Source organism: Myxine glutinosa, chromosome 4, assembly GCF_964187855.1.
Source record: "Myxine glutinosa chromosome 4, kmMyxGlut1.1, whole genome shotgun sequence".
NCBI classification, from domain to species: Eukaryota; Metazoa; Chordata; class Myxini; order Myxiniformes; family Myxinidae; genus Myxine; species Myxine glutinosa.
In genome coordinates, this window is record NC_136264.1 from 143,059,622 (window position 1) to 143,084,690 (window position 25,069).

At 43.4% G+C, this 25,069-nt stretch overlaps 2 protein-coding genes across 9 annotated transcripts in view; one reads left to right on the forward strand and one right to left on the reverse strand.

Moving 5' to 3' along the window:
• Nucleotides 1-25,069, reverse strand: part of NFKB1 (nuclear factor kappa B subunit 1) — a 475,515-nt gene that overhangs the window by 110,294 nt on the left and 340,152 nt on the right. The window lies entirely within an intron of this gene.
• On the forward strand, nucleotides 515-24,868 carry LOC137425325 (dnaJ homolog subfamily C member 9). Of its 6 annotated transcripts, none has more exons than XM_078776551.1 (7): nucleotides 525-586; nucleotides 6,258-7,425; nucleotides 7,717-7,912; nucleotides 12,441-12,581; nucleotides 19,446-19,700; nucleotides 23,580-23,666; nucleotides 23,756-24,868. In XM_078776551.1, the coding sequence occupies exons 2-7, from the start codon at nucleotides 6,317-6,319 to the stop codon at nucleotides 23,876-23,878; spliced, it is 1,911 nt and encodes a 636-aa protein (XP_078632677.1). In that variant the 5' UTR covers nucleotides 525-586; nucleotides 6,258-6,316; the 3' UTR covers nucleotides 23,879-24,868. The 6 variants fall into 6 exon arrangements, with proteins under 6 accessions (XP_067969740.1, XP_078632677.1, XP_067969738.2 ...); XM_068113637.2 differs by having other exon boundaries at nucleotides 567-586; nucleotides 23,585-23,666; nucleotides 23,756-24,610; XM_068113639.2 differs by lacking the exon at nucleotides 6,258-7,425 and having other exon boundaries at nucleotides 515-586.

Genomic DNA, 25,069 nt, shown 5'->3' on the forward strand with positions numbered 1-25,069 from the left:
CCGGAGATACAGGAGTTCCGCAGCATGCAATACGCATTCGATAAAATAATTTTTCAAACAGAGAATGTTAAGAAATTATTTTAAGATGTTATATATTTCGGTTAATAATTGCCAAATATCTCCCTTTAGGTTTATTAATTGTAACGGACTCGAAATAAAATACTAAAAACAAAGCGGGATGCCAGCCTCGCTGTATAAATGCGTCATTATAGCTTATGAAGGGTTCATATTTTTAGCGTAAAAGTAAAGTACTCATGGATTCAAAAACAGATTGTTCGAAAGTATATGAAGCGTAAAATGGGTAAAAAAGAACAATTATAAAGTACAGTCGTGCGATTAGATTAACGAGCATATAAATATCGGTGCCGCACAATTTGCAACAGCACTTTACACAAACTAGCATCCGAAACTTTTTATTTATATACATATTATATATCAATATATTGTATTTCGTGATGCACATCGAAACCTATTTAATAATTAATAGTCTATCGTTAATTTAAGTGAATTATTTATTTTATTTTGATTTGTGAGAAGGCGACATCCGGTTTACCGTTCGCCCGTTACTTCCCGCTTAAATTTGTCGGTAGGTTCGATTTTTTATTTACGTTTTTCTCTTCATTTCTTTATAATAAAGCTCTGAGAGGGCTTGGTGAAGGTTGTTATTTTGCGAGTAATTGTAGATATGTGAAACGTGTTGAAACCGGCATTTGTTCGGGAGATTGTTGCTATTTGATGTCTCGTACTAATAGTTTGTTACCAACGTTGTGAGGGAGGACACGCTTGGCGGAAGGTTGTGTGAATTACCTCCAACAGCAACACCCTGGATGGACGGAGCTTACGTTTTCACTCCTGTCTGTGAGCACGATATCTCAAGACGTTGTGGACGGATCCGAACGAAACTAGGTCGTCGTGTTGAGTGTGTGACGAGGAAGATTTTTTTCGATTTTGGTGAAGATCCGGATCCGGATACGACAATTTTTAAGTGATTCTTCTTCATTGAGAGATAGGGCCAAAACAGATATAAATTTATAGCATATCTCAAAAAGTTGTTGATGGATTCTGACGAAACCTGCTGGACAGGTTGGTAATAATTTCCCTGGGGAATTTTTTATGGCGTAGCCCATCGGGCAAAGCTGTCTGGAACAGTGTTTGTCCGTCTGTATGTATGTAGGTATGTATGTGTGTATGTCCCCTCAAACGTATACCAATCAGAGCTGAGGATCTGGTCACATGACAGGGTGATGTGATTCCGTCTGATATCATTACGGCGGCTGACTCTCCACACTCCGGCATCTTGATTCAAGTTTCGTTCATGCCGAACATATCGTCGAACCTGTCATATATCCCAATCGCCGTGCTCTACCTTTACCTTTTTCATTCAGTATGAAACGAACAAACCGATTGTTAAAATGACCATCAAATATTGAAAGCATCGGTGTTATGGCTCTTGGAACAATACGGTACGTATAGGCCTTAGGCTTCATGCCTCACCTTCGGCCTGTTTCGGACAAATTAAACCCAGGTTTCTTAATACAGTAGTGTATCTTTTCAGTAGTATCGTTTTCGTAATAGTAATAATATGAATACACATTGCGTAGAGTGAGAGCTTCGTCGACAATAGTCAGTCGATCGAGTACGCAGCTCTCGCAAACATCTGTAGGCCTAGGCTTAGCTAGGCTAGGTTGTTTGATCTTGGGCTTAAAATTAAAATTAATTTTATTGAATGGCTAGATTGGGATAGAATGCAGGACTTACATACTGTAGGCTATATAGTCTAGACTTCTAGTCGACTGGACCAGGTACGTAGGTCCGACTGGCAGGTACGTTCTGAAATCGGTGTACCTGGCTTAAATGAAGTCGGTGTAGCTGGTGGAAAACTGAAGCTAGTGTAGCTGGTGGAAAAAAGAAGTTGGTGTAGCTGGCATAAATGATGAGCGGTTTCGAATTCAAAATCTGTTCTGTACAGTACTGTATTGTAATTTATTGATTTTAATCACCAGGTGATTATAATTTTAAGCAACAGGTGAAAATAATTTATCGGTCGCGCCAGACCAAAGCAAGATCACGTGAGCAAGATGCTTTTATGAAAAAGCGAACAATGAACAATAAATGAATTCATTTATATATATATTGATTTTAATCACTAGGTGAAAATAATTTATCGGTCGCGCAAGACCAAAGCAAGATCACGTGAGCAAGATGGCGGATATCATGGAAGGGACAAGATGGCGGATCATGGAAGGGGCATTTCAAATGACAACATGAAATTTGGTTCCCAAGGGAATGGGGAAAAATTAGAATTTTTTTTTTTGTGAAATTTGAAATGAAAGTGAACTTTTGAATGGATTTACATATACATGCAATTGCCATAGAGGTTCGCTTACGAAGCTCTCTAATAATAATATAGTAAATATGACCATAAAACTTTAATCCCAGTGTCGTGAATACAAAGTTAATAGATTGAAGCGGTGTATGGTTCATGAATCGATGATAAGCGGTGTATGGACTAACAACTGTGAAAGTAAGGAATTCGCCTCGGTTTTTTGATAGCATGTTATTAACCCAAACATTGTGGGGTATATAGATCACAGTAGATCTTCCCTCAGTTCTATAAGTAAAACTTACCTCACTGATGTCGGGATTCCTCCAAATTTCTTTGATTAATGTTATAAGCAGCATTAACAACTGTTAAAAAAGCTAATCATATGTGTTTGTGGTATATAGTAGTTTACATGCCCAGCTACACCGCTGTTAGACTTCTGGTCTTGTTTGCTTGTGACAGCCTGGGAACTTTAAAGGTCTTACGTTCAGGTCCATATTGTAACGTTCAGGTCCATATTGTAACGTTCAGGTCCATATTGTAACGTAGCATGTTTGATGTGACAAGGAAGAATTGATTCGGTTTTCGTGAAAATCCAGATCTGGATACGAGGATTTTTTTATTTAAAAAATTATTCATCACCATTCAGTGATAGCACCAAAAACGATATTGTTGCGGTTTTGTGCTTTTATAATAAAGGTTAATTTCCTCTCCTAGTTTAGTTACACTACAACACGTAGCCTCGTTTAAGCTCAGTTATTTCATAGTAAATGTAAGCGTAGACCTTTCCTGTGTGTAGTTTTGCATTGAGTACGACAAGGAGAGTTAGGTCCTTTATGATGCCTCGATGCTTTGGGGTTTAGGCGCAAAATACCACGAGGCAGGCCTGAACAGGTCTATCAAGGGCGAAGGAAGGCAGAGTGGGAGTGACCGGTAAGCACGAGCCGCCAATCAGGGCTCGAGGGGAGTGGCTTACCACTGCGGCAAAAGGCGTGGTTTGGAACATTCGATACGGGCTAGGGCGGGGCCAATATAACCCTGTGCCCGGAGCCCCCACCTCAGTTATGAGGAGGACATGCGCTGAGTTATGAGATGGGAGGAGACGCGCTGAATTGAGTTATGAGGAGAGACGCGCTGTGACAAGTTATGAGAGTCGGATCGGAGCGCCAAGTTATGAGAAGGGAGGCAGACGAATTACAAGTTATGAGCTCGGGTGAAACGCGCATGAGTTACAAGTTGAGTTCTCAGTTGAGCTGGAGTCAGATCCCCGAGAAGTTGGAGGGCAAGTTGCGCTGTGTTCAGTTACGAGAGTGAAAGTGCGCTCCGCGTAGTTGTATTAATCGCGCTGTGAAAGACAGCCGTGCCGGGCCAGAGACGCGCGTATATTTCCTCCTGCCTGCCTTTATCGAGATACGTGCCGCGAGGATTTTCCCGCCTGCCTGCCTGTCTTCACCGGGGAACGTGCGGCGACCGCCAGAGGGCCATGCCGGGTGAGCTGTTCCTGGACGACCAAGGCCGGCGCGTTCAGCGCATGAACAATTCTTCCTTCATCCCCCTGTGAGTGTGCGTGGGCCCATTGTCTGGGAAGATAAGTAAGACTGTTTAAGACTGCCCTGTGTCTCTGCTTCTTCTACCAGTGTACATTGTAAATAATAATAATTAAACCTGTTATTCCTTTGATTCGACCGTTTCGTCTCTTCCATCATTGACTTAGCGTGGTACGAATTATATCGCTCTAATCGGGTTCCAATAGCAAGGTAACAGCACGGACCACGTGGTACGCCGTCTGCTCGGGTGTACTCAAATTACGCGTGGTTCGTGTGAGACTTGATCCCCGCTTCCGCGGCGGCGTGGGTACTTAGGTACGTGCGAAAATTGTCCCGAAACCCTGTTCCACGTCTGACCGGAAGTGGCGACTCAGTCTCGCGGTTGCGAAGACCCAAGGAGAACAAGGGGCTTAATCTCCCCTTGGTAAGGGAAAGGGTCTCGCGCAAAACCGCAACAATATTATATAGCAGGATATTTCAAAAAGTTGTCGACTTATTAGGACGAAACCTGGTGGACAGGTTGGGAATGTGACAAGGACGAGTCGATTCGATTTTGATGAAAGTCCATATCCGGATATGAGAATTTTTTAAAATTTATTTGAGTGATTCTTCACCATTGAGAGATGGGGCCAAAATGATTATAGCATGATATTGATATCTCAAAGCTGTGGCATTTTAACAAAACTTGATTGATGAGTTGGTTACGTGACTATTCAATTTTGGTTCAGGTCCGAATCCAGATACGGCCTACCAGTGGGATACAAAACGTAAACTGTTAAGCGTGGCAGAGGTATGCTCTCTACCGAGTGCTGTTTTAGTTTTTGAATGAAACGGTGAATAATTTGCAATTTCTGACTAATCAGGTGGTTACATTTCCTGCAAGTCATCGCAGATGACATTTCAGTGATAACGCTCCAACACGAAACACTGACAAACTAATCAAGAAACACTCCTAATGGTAACTAACTACATGTACCTCTCTCAGCCAAAATGGACCAACTTTTAACCACCCATCCCAACTCCCTTTGTGCTTATGGTATGTGGTGACTTCAACTGTTGACTGATTCCCTCTCTCTTCCCAACCATGTCACTGCAGCAAAGGACTTGTGTGAATGACTCCATCGGCTTCACCGTATCTGTGAACTTTTCCGACCTGGATTTTTCCCAATGGCAAATGCAAAACTTCAAAACTTCTGCTAATGTTTCCCGCTCTTCCTCTGCTCAATGCTTGCAAGAGAGTACATCTCTCTCGCTATTCTCAAAGAGACTTTACCACCAGTGAGTCTGGCGAAGCACTCAGGCTGACTTTCAGGGACTGCAAGCAGCCATCTCTCTTCAGAACTGGTCTCCCATATCTACTGTCCCTAATATTAACTCAGCCTGAGAATATTCTTTCATATAAACCAGCTCTCTCTTCCTGGAAGGGAAATCTGAATTAAGGCAACCTCAAATCAGTCCACAATGCCAGCAACAAGTGTGTCCACTCTCAGGGGAGCCACAAAACAACATCTGTCCAACGTTAATGAAAATATTCTTTTTGCTTGTGGCGGCACCAAAATAGCCACCACGGCCGACATGGGGCATTTTCACGATGGCTCCATTCTTCAGAAGGACATCGTTTAGAATTGTGCCAAGTTTCATGCTTCTATGAAAAAGAAAATGCATAATTCCTCGCTATGTTGCACAAATCGACTAGACTACAAATGGGTCCAGATGGTGAACAAAATGTGCATTTTGATGCCAGGCTATCTGCTGTCACATCCACACACATCTCTGAGGAGGCGAAAGGTCTTTATTATTGGGAATGTAGAGAGAATATTCCACCACCATCTGATTTCCATAAATTGGCTGCATGTTGGGTTTGATAATAATTGAGAATGCTTGAAAGGTACTACCCATTCCACCAATTTGCAGGTCTTGCAAACGGGCACGATGGGAATCATGTAAAAAGGGATTAGTTGCATGCAATTTTAATTTTGTGGGGAATAATGAAGAAATAAGTGTTGCATAGACTGTGTATATCGTGCATTGTTGGTACTTGAAAGTGTGATTTAACTCGAAGCACACTCGTGTGTCAGTTATTATGAAAGTACATGCTCAGTCTGCGTGACGTTGGCTGACTTCCAAGTGGATGGAAGATGGCCTAGGACAAGTGCCAATTTGAATTATACTTTGTGATTCTTTTTTTAAGAAAAAGTATTGATCATTGCTTGTGCACAGCACAGCATGCAAAAAGTATTGTGATAATTCAGCTTGTGCACAGCACGTTTAACGAAAGTGTTCTGTGTTTTGATTTCAGCAATGTACAGGGTGTTTCAAAAAGATTGATACAACTTTGACTTCCTGCCATTTCTTTGTTTTTTGACCTATACCGTTTTCCTTTTCAGGGTTTGGTGGTGTTATCGTGGTATTTGTTCCCTTGGATTTCTAGCTCCGTAGCTCAACTATGCCATTGACAGTGGAGCAGAAGACAAAAGTGGTTACTCTGTGGTATGAGACTAAATCATATGTAGACACCCGCCGGAGGTTCTGCCGGGAATACGACCTCAGAACACGTGATGGACCCACAAATTGTGCCATTCAACGTATTGTGAAACATTTTGAGCACAAGGGTACAGTGCACAACCAGAGCAAGGGCAACAGTGGCAGGCCAGCATCAGTAACCAAGAGCCAAGCCAACATCGACGCCGTGCGGGATTCTGCAGTGGACAGTCCCAAGAAGTCCCACCGCCGGCGCTCCCAGGGGCTGGGCATCAAACCAACATCAGTAGGGCGTATCCTCACCAAGGAACTGAAGCTTTTTCCATATATCATCTCTATTAGGCATAAACTGAGTCAAGATGACATGAGAAGGAGACTTGATATGTGCAATTGGCTCGGTGACAGGATGGAGCGGTACCCAAACTGGATCAACCAGATGTGGTTCAGTGATGAAGCCCATTTCCACTTGAACGGTGCCATCAACAACCACAACAACATTTTCTGGGGGTCAGAACCACCTGAGGAGATCACTGAGAGGTATCTGAAAGGGCCTACGGTCACATGCTTCTGCGCCTTCAATGCCAGATGGGGAATGCTAGGGCCTTACTGGTTTGAGAATGACAACAGCAGGGCGGTGACGATCAACGGTGAGTGCTACCGGGCCGTGCTCCAGAAGTTCCATAATGATCTAGCCCAAAAGGTCACCCCAAACCAGCTCAGCATGACCTGGTTTATGCAGGATTGTGCACCCCCACATACAGCTGGTGACACCATCACTTTCCTGCAGCAGCTCTTCAGAAACCGCCTCGTTGCCCTTGGTACCGCTCATGACTGGGCACCCCATAGCCCAGACTTAAACCCTCTGGACTACTGGTTCTGGGGGGCTGCCAAGGGATCTGTCTATGTCAACCACCCTGCCACACTGGATGATCTGAAGCAGGAGGTGTCAGGCTACCTCCAGGCAGTGCCACATGAGACCTACAGGAAAGTTGGACAGAACTTTGGAGTCAGGATCAATGCCTGTCTGAACCGCGGAGGGGCACACATCGAGAACATCAATTACAAGGATTTTGCGTAAATGCCAATTTCAGACCTTGGGCTCTCACTAAATGTAGCAGTGACTTACTGCAATAGCAATCAGTGATAGAAAATACCATGTCATAAGCTTTCAATAAATGTTTGGTTCACGTTCCTGAGGTTTGTTTCTTTGTAAATGAACGTTTAAAGTTGTATCACTCTTTTTGAAACACCCTGTAGTAAAAAAAAAAAAAATAGTGGTATCGAGTGCTGTTCCTGGCCTCAGGAGTGCGTGCTAAAGGCACCAATTCTGTGCTGAGAGCTGGTTGTGTGCTTGTGAATGTGCAGATACAGAACCTCCGCCATGCCTTTGCTGGACAGCTGTGAGCGGTTCTTTGGTACTCGTGATCTGTACACCGTGTTGTCCGTTGGGAGGGACGCGAGCGATGCAGATCTGCGGCGGGCCTACCGCCGGCAAGCTCTACTAGTCCACCCGGACAGGGCGGGTGCTGCCGAGAGACAGACAGCTACAGCCAGCTTCCAGGTGAGACATCTGGGCAGGTGTCATCGTTAATTTGATTAAAGATGAGCAACAATCGGCAAAATGACAAACCAAAATGGTCTGGTCCTCAACTTGTGGCAGAGGTGACAAATGTTCTTGTCTTTTGCCATGAAAATATTTGTCTCTTCTACTTATACACCCAGAAGGTAAGAAAATCTTTTGTTTTTGGTTGGCTTGTCTTGTGTTTGTGGCTTTTTGTAGCATTTATCATAATTGCTTTCGCATAATCTACTTTTGTTTAATTATCTTCGCCACCTAAGGTCGACAGAGATCATGTTTTCACGCCTGACTGCTTGTGTCTGAGCAGGATATATCAAAAAGTTGTGGACGGATTCAGACGAATCTTGGTGGACAGGTTGGGTGTGTGACGAGGAAGAATTTATTCGATTTTTGGTGAAGATCCAGATCCGAGAATGTGTCAAGTGATTCTTCATCATTGAGTGTAGGGTTAAGACGATATATAACACGATGTCTCAATGTTATGGATGGATTCGGACTAAACCTGGTGGACAGGTTGGTTTTGTGACAAGGACGAATTGATCCGATGTTGATGAAGATCCGGATCCAGATACGAGAATTTTTTAAAGCGATTCTTCACCAGTGAGAGATGGGCCCATAAATGATATATAGCATGATATTTCAAAACGTTGTGGACAAGTTACAACAAAACAAGGTGGATGAGTTGGTTAGGTGACAAGAACAAGCCGATTAGATTTTGGTGCTGGTCCGGATCCAGATCCGGCCAATTGGTGGGATTCTAAATGTAAACCCTTCAGCCTGGCAGAGGTATGCTCTCTACCGAGTGCCGTTATAGTTGATACTATGGACTATGGAGGCTTAAACTAAACAAAGTTGTATATCCAGCATACTAACCTTGTGGAAGTCCTTCCAGCCAAGCATCAATTTCCCAGAACATCAAAACGATCAACAAAACTCGACTAAACCACTCCGCATTGAGCAATCTCACAAGTCCATGTACGGTAATCATATTGCCCAAAACTACAGTACAACAACAACAACAACAACAACAACAACAACAACAACATGCATTTTAAGGCCATTTTCCCTGCTAGAGCGGGGGTTAGCCTTGCGGTCCTCATGACAATCTTCTCCATTTTGCCCTATTTTCTGCATCTCTCCTCGTTAACCCCCTTGCCCGCATTTCTTCTGCCACCATCTTTAGCATCCCATAATTTTGGGAGCACGAGCACCCAAAACTACAGTACGTGCAAGCATTATCTTGGTCACAAAAATTTTTGTTTTTTTTGTTTTTTTTGTTTCAAATCTTTTACATCTCACTTGGCTCATTAATTAATTGTACCAACTGTCCTACATTCTTCACTATGATTTATCAAGATTTTTTTTTTTTCCCCTAATCTTACTCTTTCTGGTCTACCACATTAATGTCTCTCCTATGCAAGGTGATCATAGCACATCACCACTTTCTCTGCTGTACTTGCATTAATTTATTTGAAAACAAAATATGTGCATGCACCTGTGCATACTTGTTGTTCTCTTACCTGTAATGCACAGATTTAAACAATTGTTTTAGCAATTTAATCCCCCACCTCTCCCTCCATCCCCTGCCGTCTTCTCTTCACAGATGTGTGGGGAGGGGAGAAAAAGGGGCTGTTATCTCCTTAAAACCTGACCTGGTTATGTGAATGATGTTTGTTTGTGGCACCATAGCAGGTTATTTTTTGTAATTATTGTTTATCGTGGTTGCCTGTCTGTTCGTCCTGATATACGTTCCGTATGTGTTGTCCTGTATAATAAATTATCTATATTTTCTTAAAGAGATGTGCCTGCCTCGCCCCTTCATCTGACCGTGTTCAATGGTTCAGTTTAATTGGATTGCCTCGTGAGCGAATAAATTGTTAATTACCAATTGATATTGTCGTGTGGCTGGTTCTCAGTTAACACCGAGAGTAAGCCACGGATGGAAACGAGCGTTACTGAAGGCATTCACTTCAATCGATGGCGGATGATACGCGAGAGGAAGAAGAATACCGACGTACCTGGACAGCCTTGATGATGTCTTGACCCTTCGAAAAGAAACTCAAACCAAGGCGGATTTTATGTACAAAAATAACACGGCTTTATTGCCGGACCCCGAGAACAAGAACGCGACGATAAAGCTAAACCCCCTAGTGAGCGCTCCTACACACAGACTTCAACAACAGACCCATAGGGAGGATAAATTAAAGGAACCGTTGTGTTCAGAGTTTGCTGGGCTTATCTCTGTCTGCAGTGTCAGTGATCGTCAAGCTCCGAGCGCAGTCGTCTGACACGGCTCCGGTGTTGGCAGGAAGTAGGCCTTGATGCGCCCTTGTTCGCGCGCTGCTAGGCCCGCGTACGCTGCAGAGCGGCAGGCCTCGCGTCCCAGCGCGATCGCTCGCGAGGTCCCGTGCGTGAATGCAGGGTAGGAGGATTGTCAGCGCTCCAACATCCAACAAGCAAAGGTCCAAAACGGGAATAGGTCCAACTCAAGAGAAGAGAAGAGGAAGAGTCCGGGGCAAGCAGAAGGCAAGAGAGCAGTCCAAAAACCGAGAGAGCAGAAAGGGGTCCAGCGCAGGAAGGCAGTCCAAAACGAGAGGGCAAAGGGAGAGAGCAAAATGCCGGCGAGCGAGTCGTTTTACCGGCCGTCTCGTGACGTCAGCCTTCTTTCTCTCCAATCCCTGCCTCGCTTCTCGACCTCTCAAATGTTCTTATCGCGTCCGTCCCTTCCCATTGGCCGAGCGTTTTGTGCTCCTCCCCATCATGCCATCGGTCTGTGGCCAATCAGTTCGTCGTTTCCTGCTCCATTCCTTCCGCCAATCAGAGGGAAGCTTCTTGCCCCTCCCCCGGCCAATCACCATTCCTCTCCCACTCCGCCAATCAGCGGCCCTCGTCCTTGGTGTCTTCCTTCTACCAATCAGTGGCCAGCTTCTTGCCCCTCCCCCGGCCAATCACCAGTCCTCCCTTACTTTGCCAATCAGTGGCCAGCTTCTTACTCGCCCTTTTCCTTGACCAATTGCTGCCCCTCTGAGTGTGTCCATTGCCTGTCTGCCTGATGTTTCATCGCCATGGTGTCGTAATGCGCGGCCGCTTCCTGACTGTCTTCCGGTCAGTTCCATTGTTATTGTGGCGGAGGGGGATTAATTGGTGTGTGCGCTAATGGGCCTAACTAATGTCTATGGTGCATTGCCATACGGGACACATGGATGATAACAGGTTTGACACACCGGGGAATTAGCATAATCCCTACCCTATCTAACACAACGATCATCCTTGTATGATCACAAAGATACACTTAATCCGAACAAACCGCCTAAACAGAACTTATTACATCGAGATTCCCTATCACGACAACCGGAGCATGATACCTACGCAGATCTACTTGGATATATATATGCCCTACCACAAAATTCATAACAATGAATATATTACGTGACGTAATTACAAGAATATATTACAAGACGCAATATATTACGTGCAATTACCTATTAATTGATAACCGGCAGGATCCTCGACCCCGTAAAGACTTCAGCATGAACTTCTCTCTCGAGTACACACCTGAAAGTAAATTGTTTGCTGTCACCCACGAAATGATTTCCTTTGCCTTTTGCAGCTTCACGTCTGATTGTTATTAAGCGGCTGTGGTTTGGAGCCAATAAACGTGACCATATTTTAAACAAAATTCTGACTGATATAATAATGGTCCATATTGTAAATAAATGTAGTCCCTGGTGTTGGGCTAGCGGCTAGGGTGCCAGCTTTGGATCCAAGGATCCTGGGTTCGAATCCCGGTCGATCGCTGAATTAACGCCAGGGGGGTTGACTCAGCCTGTCATCCTTCCGAGGTCGGCTAATTGAGTACCAGTTCACTGGTAATTCCCTGTTTGTCGTTAAAGGCGGCAAAAAGGGTTGGCGTCAGGAAGGGCATCCGGCCGTAAAACATTGCTTCAAAAAGGGGACCAAAAAACAACAACAACCACGGTCCCCGAAAAGGCCAACCCCCGCTTTGCGGGGAAAAATGGCCTCTAAACGGTGGTTTATTGTAAATAAATGTGGTAAAGATTTTGACAAGGAAAAGTTTTTAAATATAATCAATTTGTCTATGCAGGTAAGTTGATCAGGTGCCTTTGTTAGGAGTTTTTCTTATTTATTTATTTGGTTTTTAATCTGTAATTATTTTGACACTTATGGCAGTCTTTGAGAACTTAGTTGGGAAGGTGTGCTATTAGTTTGTGGTTTCAAAGCACTTTATTTTTGTTCATAATGTAATGTTTTTGATTGTCATGTCTCTTTTATCAGCGTCACTTTTCGCCCCTCATTCCTTTTCCTTTTTCACCTGTTGCCCTTGTGTGATAGCTTTCTTTTATCATGTATGATGAGGTTTCTTGTGTTCATTTTCACTGTACCTTTGTCATAGATAAAATATTTTTTTCAGCTAATATTTCTGCTTTCATGGCTGGTCTATCATGGTTTAATATCGAGCAATGCAGAATGTATGTGTGCATACCAACAGGTGCTCAGTAAGGTACATGCTGTGCTGATTGACAAGGAGCACAGAGCACTTTACGATGAGCAGGGCATTGTTGATGAGGAGAATGACACCATCACGCAAGACAAGGACTGGGATCAGTACTTCAGACTTCTCTTTAAAAAGGTAATTTTCATTTTGCCTCAGCAATGTAGGAGAATGAGTTAGTTATAGTGGACAGATGGGGGAGGTTGTGTCTGAAAGGAATTTGAGGTTAGAGAAGAATCAGACTTCAAAATGATGAATAACCAATTTGCATGTATTGCATTTTTATATGAACCGATGTTTCGTGAGTCTTCGAACCCAAGTTCAAATCCCATATGTGATCTGTGTACTGTATTTTTCAGCGTACACTCAGAATAATACCAGCGATACTTTTTCCCCCCCTGAAGTCCAGGCCTTCACTTGTACTCAGAATCAACTTATCTGTTTTAAGACTGAATTGCAGAGATGAAAATTTTTTTTACGAAGTGTGATCTTTTGTGAAAGAAATTGTATAATTGTTCATTTAAAACACACTACAGCAAGTTTCTTCTGGCATGGATGTGTGAACAGACAAGATTATCTCCAAGATGTCGTGTTATAATTGGGGACTGGGGATGGGGAGGAATGCATTCCCATAGCACATTTTTGATCACTCCAACATAACTTTAACCTCACTTAACTACATAAAAAAACATAACCACCTTTAGAGGCCATTTTTCCCCGCAAAGCGGGGGTTGGCCTTTTTCGGGAACCGTGGTTGTTGTTGTTTTTCGGTCCCCTATTTGAAACAATGTTTTACGGCCGGATGCCCTTCCTGACGCCAACCCTTTTTGCCGCCTTTAACGACAAACAGGGAAACTTAACTGACCCGATAATCTACATAACTTAACTACATAACTTAATCTACATAACATAACTTAACTAGATCGACACTTAAAAACTTAACTACATATTGGAGACAAATATTAAACACATAAATATAGAACAAAATGAAATACACAAATGGACAATTAAATGAACAGTTTATAGGGGTATTCACCAAAATGTAGGGAGGGGAAGTCCATGTGTGCAGTGTAGAAGGAGGGAGATCAGGCCTTAGTGACTCGAATGGACTGCTCAAATAATTTGTGGGCTGGGAAGGTAAAGGGGAGGTCAGCCCGGAGTAATATGGTGCTCAACTCACCATGATTGGGCTTTCGGGTGAGCTGTGAGGCGAATCTATAATCGAGAAATCTCTGATCCAGTTATCGAACGGGCCGTGCGGCACATCCGGCAGTGTTGGCTTCAGATCGCTTTGCCTTTTGTGATTTCAATCATGAGTTTGCTGAAAGATTTAAGTCGGCATTCAGCTAGTGATGATAGTGTCGGCGCGGAATGGCCACATACTGCAGTTCAAGCAGAAACGTCAAAGGATCGAAAGAGAGAAGACAAACTCACAAAGAGGGAACAGAATTTCGTCCTCTCTTAGTGGAAGGAGTTCACCTGGCTCGAGTGGGATAAAGCGCAAAACTCCATGTTTGGTTGGCTTTGTCGGGAATTTCCCAAACATGCGGACGGTGAAAGTCTGTTTTTTCTTGGTACTGATAATACCTTTTGAAAAAGTTCTGTGAAAAACTCATGATCAATCTAAGGCTCACGCTAAGTGTGTTCTTGTCAAGAGGGCTCAGTATTTATTGTTGGAAAATAACAACTTTCAGGGCACGCAGAATCTTGAAAATTGGGTTTTTGGGCCCCCGAAATTGCACCCCAAAGGTGGTGGGAACATTATATTTTCAGGTGCTCCACTCACCATGATTGGGCTTTCGGGTGAGCTGTGAGGCGAATCTATAATCGAGAAATCTCTGATCCAGCTATCGAACGGGCCATGCGGCACATCCGGCAGTGTTGGCTTAGGATCGCTTTGCCTTTTGTGATTTCAATCATGAGTTTGCTGAAATATTTAAGTCGGCATCAGCTAGTGATGATAGCGTTGGCGCGGAATGGCCACATACTGCAGTTCAAGCAGAAACGTCAAAGGATCGAAAGAGAAAATACAAACTCACAAAGAGGAAACGTAATTTCATCCCCTCTTGGTGGAAGGAGTTCACCTGGCTCGAGTGGGATAAAGCGCAAGACTCCATGTTTGGTCGGCTTTGTCGGGAATTCGCCAAACATGCGGACGGTGAAAGTCTGCTATTTTCTTTGTACTGATAATACCTTTTGAAAAAGTTATGTGAAAAACTCATGATCAATCGAAGGCTCATGCTAAGTGTGTTCTTGTCAAGAGGGCTAAGTATTTATTGTTGGAAAATGACAACTTTCAGGGCACGCAAAATCTCGAAAATTGGGTTTTTTGGCCCCCGAAATTGGAACCCGAAAGTGGCGGGAGCATTATGTTTTCAGGTTATTCGCCCATCCGTACGTCCATCTGTACGGCTAAGCTTCATTTTTCTCAGCAACCACATGTCCACTTGAGACGAAACTTTCAGGGTAGGAGTGACACCGATGCAGAATGTTTTTTATGATAATTGTGACATCATAGGTCACGTGGTATGGCAGCCATCTTGGATTAAACGCAAATGATGAAAAAAAAAATTTCTCGGAAACCGTTGAATTTGAAATTCATTTGAAAAAATTTGAAACTTGGCACATTGTCAAGTACTCCCAATGGGGAACAACAACAAACAACAACAACATGCATTTTAAAGGCCATTTTCCCTGCTAGAGCCGGGGTTAGCCTTGCGGTCCCCATGACAATCTTCTCCATTTTGCCCTATTTTCTGAATCTCTCCTTGTTGACCCCCTTGCCCGCATTTCTTCTTCCACCATCTTCAGCCAAGTCTTTCTCGGTCTTCCCCGTCCTCTACTTCCTTCTACATTCATTTCCATCACTCTTCTCAACCAGTCACTTTCATCCTTCCTCAACACATGACCAAACCATCTCAACCTGTTCCTCTTCAAAGCATCAATCACAGGCTCTATTCCCATCATCTTTCGCAATTCATCATTTGTCTTCCTCTCTCTCAACGATACTCCGCACATCCACCGAACCATTCGCATTTCCACCCTTTCCAGCCTTCGTTGCTAGTCTACATTCATGACCCATGTCTCGCTCCCATAAATCATAACACTTCTCACACACGCAGCATACACCTTTCCCTTCAGCTTCAACGACACTCCCCTCCTCATCAGCACGCCACTCGGTTCCCGAAACTTCTTCCATGCACATCTCACTCGAGCAACCGTTGCCGAGTCTGATCCCCCTTCTCCATTCAGCATGTCTCCTAGATAGCAAAATGTTTTCACACCTTCCAGCTTCACGCCATCTCCAAGATCCAACAACATTTCCTCCATCTGCAGCTCCCTCTGTGCACACCTTACATTTGAATGTAGCTGCCACACTGGTTAATGACCCTCTCAGACCCCTACATTTTTGATGAACCCACTCAGCGCACATTGTACATTGAATGGAGTTCACTCCGACACCCTTCCTGCACACAGCACATAGCCACTTCCCAGTTCTTTCCACCACACCACATGCTTTACCACTTGCCATCACCTTCGTCTTTCCTATATTCACCTTCAGACCTTTTGTCTCCATGCATTCCTTCCACTTGTTCATCTTTTCCTTCAGTCCACCCATACATTCCGCAATCAACACCAGATCATCTGCATACAACAACTCCCACGGTAAACCCTCCTTTACGTTCTGAGCCAGCACCTCCATCACAGCTACAAATAGTAGTGGACTTAGTACCGACCCCTGATGCACTCCCACCTTCACCTCAAACTCACCACTGTGCCCGTCCTTCGTCCTTACAGCTGTGCGCACTCTTATGTACATTGCCATCACTTCTCTGATCAACCATTCCTCCACTTCTAACTTCCTCAATGCCCATGTCAATACTTCGCGTGGAACCCTATCGAATGCTTTCTCCAGATCAACAAACCCAAGAAACAACTTTTCTCCTTTTCTCCATGTACTTCTCCTGCAACTGCCTCACAATAAAGAGCGCGTCTGTCTTTCCTCTTCCTGGCATAAATCCAAACTGCATTTTGTCGATCTTCACCTTCTTCCTTATCCTCCTCTCCAACACCCTTTCCAATACCTTCATTCCATGCTCCAATAACTTTATCGCTCGTTACGAGCCACACTCCAGAGGGTCACCTTTCCCCTTGTATAGAGGGACGAGGGTACTCAGTTCCCAAGCCACTGGAATGCGGCCTTCTTTCACCACCAGATTACAAATCTCCGTCATTCTCTTCACACCCCAACTTCCTGCTGCCTTCAACATATCTCCCACAACTCCCGTCGGCCCTCCCGCTTTTCTACTCTTCATTGCTTTTATTGCTTCCTCAACTTCCTTCTCAGTTATATTCTCTGCCGGTCCTAAAACTGGGTTACTCTCGATGTTGCCATCCCATTCATTCTCTGTATTCAACAGCATTTCCATATATCTTTTCCATCTTCCTTTAATTCCATCTGGGTTCACAACGATTTGTCCCACTTCATCCTTCAAGCAACTCACCCCCATCACATCACACCTCTCTTTCGCTATCTGCTTTGCAATCCTGAATACCGCTCTCTGACCCTCTTCCGAATCCAAGCGTTCTCCGAACATTTTCTACATGCCTCCTGCGCCTTTGCTGCCTCTTTCTTTGCAGCCTTCTTGGCTGCCTTATAACTTTCATGCTCTGCTTTTTCTGCTCCCGTACCCTTCACCTTCTGCCACGCCTTGAACTTCTTCCTCTTCTCGTCAATCCTCTTTCCTACTTCATCATCCCACCACCATGTTTCCGAGTGCCTCGGTGGTCCTTTTGTCCATCCACATACCTCACCAATGGCTCCCAACCCACAATCCTTCATTGACATCCAACCACGTTCAAGCTCAACCACATCATCCTCTACCCTACTCAGCCTCTCTTTTAATGCCTCCCTTACTGTCACCTCTTTCAACCTCCACACCTTCATTCTCGGTTGGTACTTCACCCGCTGAGCTCTCCTCGCACCTTTCACCCTTATGCCGCAGACAACCAAGTGGTGCTGTGATACAGCCTCCTCGCCCGGGATCACCTTTGTGTCCCGGAGGTGCCCCCTATCTCGCCTACGCACCATCAGGTAGTCAACGGTTGTCGTCGCCCCACCTGACGTGTATATAACAAACTTATTATCCCCTTTCTGGAACTGAGTTTTACAAATCAACAAATCAGCTCCATCAGCAAACTCCAAAATCCTTTCACCTTCTCAATTTCTCACACCATATCCTTAACCCCCATGAACTCCCTCAAAACCGTCCATACTCCTTCCCACATGTCCATTTAGGTCTCCTCCTACCACAACAACTTCCTCATCTTTCACGTTTTCCATCAGCTTCTCTATCGCACACCAGAACTTCTCCTTCTCTTCATCGCTCCGACCAACCTGCGGAGCATATCCCGAGATGACGTTCACCAAGAGCTTTCCAATCATCATTTTCACCATCATCAACCTATCACTCACTCTAGTCACACTCACCACACTGTCTACAAACTCCTCAGAAAACAGGACACCAACACCATTCACGCCCTCCGGGCACCCTTGCCACACACACTTGTATTTCTGTCCCTGCCTACCCTTCACCATTCTCACACCACTTCCCTTCCATCTCGTCTCTTGCACACAACATATGTCTACTCTTCTTCTGACCAATACTTCCACCACTTCTCCTGATCTCCCTGTCATTGTCCCTGCATTCCATGTCCCAAACCTCAGAAACTGATCTCCACTTCAGGCTGTACCCTGCCCATATGTAGTTGTAATTGTCATGGTTCTCTTTTTGAGGCAATGTTTTTATGGCCGGATGCCCTTCCTGACGCCAACCCTCTTCGTCGCCTCTTACGACACGCAGGGATACGGTGTACCTATTCTAACCGGGAACAATGGGGGAACCGGGAACACACCGGGAACAATGGGGAACAAATGCATGATAATTATGACATCATAGGTGAAGTGATATACCAGCCAAAAATGTTTTAATCAAATTCCTTATCCTAAAAATCTGAAATTGCATGCACATGATCTATGACCTATTTTTATTGAAATATTAAATGTATGACATCATAGGTTACGTCTTGGATTTAACCTAAAACCATTTTTAAAAATCTGCTCCCAAACCACCAAATCGATTGACTCAAAACTTTACGTGTGTCATTGACTCGGCATGGCGATTAAAAGATGATCACAAAAACATCATTGGTCACATGGTGTGGCAGCCATATTGGATTGAAGGAAACTATTAAATAATTTTCTCTGAAACCGCTTAGCCTATCGATACGAAATTTTATAAATATCATCTAACACCACTATTGCGTATATTTTGAAAATGATGATGTCGTAGGTCACGTGGTTTGGCAGCCATCTTGGATAGAAAAACGAACCTTATCCGATCAACATGAAACTTCACAAACGTGATCCCCTACCCATACATATGCAAGAGTGTACATTTTTAAAGGTCATGTCATGTGGTATGGCAGCCATATTAGCTTGAAAGCCGATATTAAAAAAAATTCCTTCTCTGAAACTGCTTCACCGATCGATGTGAAACCTGTCATGGCTGGCGAAAATGTGATACTTGAAAACAGCTGAAGGGATTTAAATCAAACTTGTTTATTTTTAGGACAGTGAACGATGGCATCTACCCGTTGTGGATCTATGTGGAGGCATATTGGCGACAGTCGCATTGTTCTCGGTTAAAATTTGAATTGAGTTGGGCAACTGAGATGTGACTGAGGGCAACCAAATTTTTGGTTTGGTCTGCCGTAGGGCAACTAAATTTTTCAAAATTTGGCGAGCCCTGTTCTACCTGCCCACCGATGCAGATCTACACTAGCCTTCATTGGGAAAACTATATCTTCATTTCACATGTTGGTACTTAACGTATTGGCTGTGTCTGCTTTTATTTGGTGAATACAGAGATATGCTTCGCAGTATGTAGGCCAAAGGTAATCCTCAAATGTTGTTGTTTTTTTCCTTCAATGTTATGGCAGATTACTGTGGCTGACATCCGTGCTTTTGAAGAAACATACCGGGAGTCAGAGGAGGAGCGTGATGACCTCAGAAAAGCCTACCTTGACTCTCAGGGTGATATGGATAAAATTTTGGCTACTGTGCTGTGTGCCAGGATTGAGGATGAGCCAAGATTTGTTATTTTCCTTGAGACGTCTATAAAAGCTGGAGATCTACCCACGTACCCTGCTTTTAGAAAAGAGAGCAAGCGAAAGCGGGAGGCCCGCAGACGCAGGGTAAGTGTGTGTTTAGAGCCGGACATTCAAATTCTTTCACATGACTGAAGAATATTGCATCTCTTGTATTTTTCTCAGAATGCTGGTGAAATATTATACCTTTGTGTATACAAAGTTGAGGTTCGTGGAAGAGCTGGAAAACGGAAAAGAAAGAACAGTGGAAAGTGGGGAAACTCACCCAACAGAAGGGTAGAGAGACACTTTGAGGAAAAATGGGTAAGGGAGAGGATGAAAAGATGAGGAATTGGGGTAGAGGGAGAAGAAGGGGGTTGAACATGCTGGATTCAAGCTCAAACACAATAAAGGAGCTGAAAGATGAAGGTAAGACTAAGGATAAAATGGCAATGGAACAAAAAATAGAAAAGGGGTGAGGGGAGATAACACAATAACCTAGAAAATAGTTTGCTTGGGGGATCAACTAAGGAGGTAGTGATCAGTCGTATTGAAATTCGGAAAGGAAGAATGATATTAAACAGACTGAGGAAGCTGATTTCACGGCTCCTATAGTTAATTAATTGAAAGTGATGACACTAGTTATGTTAAATTGTGTTGGTGGTGCTCCTCTCAATATCAAGGGGTGGAGGGGACTTGTTTTGCAAACTTCATGAATTGTCAGAATATTTTGGACAAGAATTACAAGCACGTACTGTTTACCTATATATTCACTTTTGGCTACGATAGAATCAAGTTTATTTCAAAAAAACAAGACCAAAAGTCAAAGCGGCGTAGCCGGGCTTGTAAAATATTATAAACCACAAACACACATGATTAGCTTTTTAAACAGTCGCTGATGCTGTTTATAACATTAAACAAAGAAATTTGGAGGAATCAAGACATCCGTGAGGTAAGTTTTACTTACAGAACTGAGGGAAGATCTACTGTAATCTATATACCCCACAAGGGTTGGAGGTGTGCTCATTTACCAAGCAGCTAGCTAGTGCTTGCCAAGCCAGCCGTTCCTTAAGGGTTTTGAATGGAGTGCTTGCTCAAATACTTTAACCACTTGGCGATCTCTCCACAAGAAACTTGGTAAATGAACACACACCCAATGTTCTTGAGACCCGATCATAGAGAGACTGTAATCTGTATACCCCAAATAGGAATGACCTTTCCTGCCGCTCTCGAAGTGAGTGGGTGTTTACGCCGTAATGACATCGTATACGTAATGAGTAATGACGTAGCATGATGGCCGGACACAAAACTTCCGCTACTTTAATATATATAAGATATATATTTAACCTCAAGTAACGTTGCAGTCACTACAAAGGGATTAGTGTTACGATTAGATTTACTATAATAATAACGTTACGTTATTATTATGAAAATTAAATTTTTTTTTTTTAAACCGAGGTGAATTCCTTACTTCCGCTTTTACACCGATTCAATCCATCAACTTTCCATTCACGACATTGGGATTTAAAGTGTTATGGTTATATTTACTATAATATCATTATTACTACGAAAACTATCCTTCTGCAACGATACCACTGTATTAAGAAACCTGGGTTTAATTTGTCCGAAGCGGACGGTGAGTCATAACGCCGAAGGCCTATACGTACCGTATTGTTGGAAGAGACGTAACGCCGATGCTTTCGATATTTGATGGTCATTTTAACAATCGGTTTGTTTGTGTTTCACACTGAATGAAAAACGTAAAGGTAGATCATGGTGATTGTGATATATGACAGGTTCGACAATATGTTTGGCATGAACGGCATATAAATCAAAACGGCAGTGCGTGGAGAGTCAGCCGCAGCATCGCCGTAATCACATCACCCTGCCATGTGACCAGATTCTCAGCTCTGATTGGTATACGTTTGAGGGGACATACATACATGCATACATACATACATACATACATACATACAGACGGACAAACACTGTTCTAGACGGGTCTGCCCGATGGGCTACACCGTAAAAATACTCTTAGAGGTGTGATTCTTGACTAATTACTTCACATTTATTCTTCTGACACTGTCAAATTACAGTCGGACCCCGCTATTCGCGGGGGATACGTTCCTGGAAAATCTGCGAATAGCGAAACCCACGAATAGCGGGGCATTGTTTCACTCCCCCCCCCCCCCCTCCCCTTCCCACGCCTCCTGCCCCCGGGCCCTCTCCCTCCCACACTACTCCCTGCTCTCAAATGTTGTGGTTGTGTGCTTCCCCTTCTCTCCCCATCTTGTCTTCCGCTCCCTCTTTTTGTATATTTTGTTTGTCTGGTTGATTTGTTTGTGAAATGAATGTTAGCTCTTTCATGAGCCTCGATTCAGTATACAATAAAATAAATAAAATAAAAAATGGAAAAAGGCGGTATAGGTTCCCGAGTCACGAAAGAAAAGCTGCGAATAGAGAATCAAACCGCGAATGGCGAGGCAAAATCGGTGAATGGTGACGCAAATCCGGAGAATGTCGAAGATAATCCGCGAATGTTGATGAAAGTCCCGGAAATGGCGAGACAAAACATGCGAAGGTCGATGAAAACCCCACGAAGGTCGACGAAAATCACGCAAATGTATGCCGTGGCTTTGTTTCAATTGGGAAAAGGGTGATTCGTTGTCGGTTCCCAGCGGTTCCTGATTCATAGAGGAATTTTTTTTTAGTTTTCCTTTAAAACATGTACATGATTCTAAAACAGCAAATGCGCATGATTCTAAAACTAGAATGGCACTCAGTAGACAGCATACCTCCGCCTGGGTGGCCATATCACTTAATGGTGAAGAATCACTTTAAAAATTCAAATCGCTGGATCTGGATCCGGATCCGGATCTTCACCAAAATTGAATCGATTCTTCCTTGTCACACACACAACCTGTCTAACAAGTTTCTTCCAAATCCATCCATAACCTTTTGAGATATCCTGCTATGTATGAGGTTTGGCCCTACCTCCCAATGGTGAAGATTCACTTGACAAATTTAATAATTCTCATATCCGAATCCATATTCAGATCTTCACCAAAATCGAATTGGTTCGTCCTTGTCAGACACCCAACCGGTCCACCAAGTTTCGTCTAAATCCGTCCACAACTTTATGAGATATCCTGCTATGTATAGTTTTTGGCCCGATCTCCCAATGGTGAAGAATCGCTTTAAAAAATTATTGTAGCCGAATCCGGATATTCACCAAAATCTAATCGTTTCGTCGTCGTCACATACGTAACATCTCTGCCAAATCTCGTCTGAATCCGTCCACAACTTTTTGAGATATTTTGTTCACAAATGGACAGACAGACAGACAGGGTGAAAAAAATAACCTCCATCCACCTTTGGTGGCGGTGGTTAAAAAAAAAAACGACAACACCAGGTACCATTTACAATTTATTGAAGGAATGCGCTTGCAGTTTATTGAAAGTGCTTAACCATACCGTACTTGAAATTAATAAAAACACAACACCATCATGTAACGTTGAAAATTTTTATTTTACAAACACACGCAACTTTCACATGATGGTGATGATGATGATGATGATGATGATGATGATGATGCTGATGGTGATGAATTAAAATCCCATGAATTCCTCGAACTCTGAGGATGACCCAAATTATAGTCCTGCAATGTTCTGCACTGAGGGAGAGGCATGAGAGGCAACAGTTGAGGGTGGAGGTGAGGACACTGAGTGGGGGGTGCTGGTGGTGTTGAGGTGGAGGAAGCAGGGTGAACATGGCTGCAAATAAGGAAAAAAGAACTTTAATGTTGCGGGACACAGCTGCGAAAAAAAAAACTCGCCAATTTGCAGGACATTTTTCCGCGAATAGAGAAACATGTCGCATTTTATCAACCGCGAATACGCTGATTCTGCGAATGATACTGCTCTACAACACTAAAATGATACTGTGGTTGTTTTAAACTGATAACTTTTTTTTACTCTTTATTTTTAGTACAGAGCAGAAGCTCAGGAAGCAGAAGAAACTGCAAAAGAGATTGGTCTCGATGGGACAGAGACCTCTTTGACAGCACTGATCAAGGTCTGACTGCTGGTTGAGCTAGCTAATTTAAATTTGATTGCAAGTGGTGGATGGGTAGTCCTTGCTTCATTCTGTTTTTTTCTTTTTAGAAGCAGCAGGAAAAGCATCAAAGCAAGATGGAATCTCTGCTGGATAACTTAGAAGCCAAATACTGCCGCACAAACAAAGGCTCATCTGGAAAAGCAAGCGGCAAATGCAAAGGAAAGAAGTGACATCTGCTTCGTCGTTTAATCAACTGCACTTTATTATCACTTGTTTGTCATCTGCCTTTTTTGAGCAGTTCTGAAGACATCAGGCTAGTTTTGGAATTTTGTTCATTCAACTTGACCTAAGTACGTTTTCCTCAAGTCTTGTGCTTTGAGACCTAAACTATATTATCGACTTGTTCATTCACTATTGAAATACGTTCTTGGCCTGCATTTTTAAAGTGTGGACACTTGAAAGATAGCAGCTGTTGCTTTGTTCGTTTTGCACTATGATCAGTAGCAGGTTCACACACCCTCACACATTGGTACAATATTTTGCGAGTGGCCAACAGAGGTGGGGTACTTTCAGGGCATGCAGAATCTCGAAAATTTGGTTTTTTGGCCCCCAAAATTGGACCCCGAAGGTGGCGGGAGCATTATGTTTTCAGGTGCTCCACTCACCATGATTGGGCTTTCAGTTTTCAGGTCCGACCAATGTCGCTTCTCTTCATCCCAAATTGCTTGCATCCTTATGTCTTTTGATGATTTAATAATTTGGCTTTGTTATAGTTTCTGATTACTCTTAAAGAAAAAGAGAACAAACTTTTGCTTCCCAACATCTTTCCCAAACTCTGTAGCCTCTGAAGCCTTTAAGCATATTTCATTCCTATTGTTAAACAGTGTCTGTTTACTTTGATGTCTTTTTTTTTTGTGCATTTGGTTTTTGTTGCCTCTTCAATATAATGCTCATATAACTGGTGTTTTTGTTTCTATCTATGCTTTGTGGTGTGTATTATTTAATTTTGAGCCAATATTTATTGCTCATTGTAAGGATCAAATGGTTACTTACAAGTTGCCAAATTAGTTTTACGAAATATGATTGTGTACTTGTTTCTGTTAAAGCATGGCACTGTTCCTTCCAGATCATGATCGAACAGGATCGGAGCAAGCAATAGCTCTAATTTCATCAGCGTGTGTCAACCTTTGTAAAAATAAATGTAACGTACAGGCACAGGAGCAGGATCTTGCAACTGCTTCCTTTAATACAAGGTTGACTTTAAAAACAAAACAAACAAACCAATATATTGTTACGGTTCTCCACCGCCCTTCTTACCCTTACCAAGGGGGGATTAATCTCCTTGTTCTTTCGGGGCTTGGTGGAACCGAGAGACTTGAAACGCCTCTTCCGGACAAACGCAAGGTAGGGTTTCGGGACCA

Coding starts and splice junctions, on each gene's coding strand:
- LOC137425325 (XM_078776551.1), top strand. CDS start 6,317: ATGCCATTGACAGTGGAGCAGAAGACAAAAGTGGTTACTCTGTGGTAT. Junction 12,582..19,445: donor TCAGACTTCTCTTTAAAAAG/GTAATTTTCATT, acceptor ATGTTATGGCAG/ATTACTGTGGCTGACATCCG. Junction 23,667..23,755: donor CTTTGACAGCACTGATCAAG/GTCTGACTGCTG, acceptor TTTTCTTTTTAG/AAGCAGCAGGAAAAGCATCA.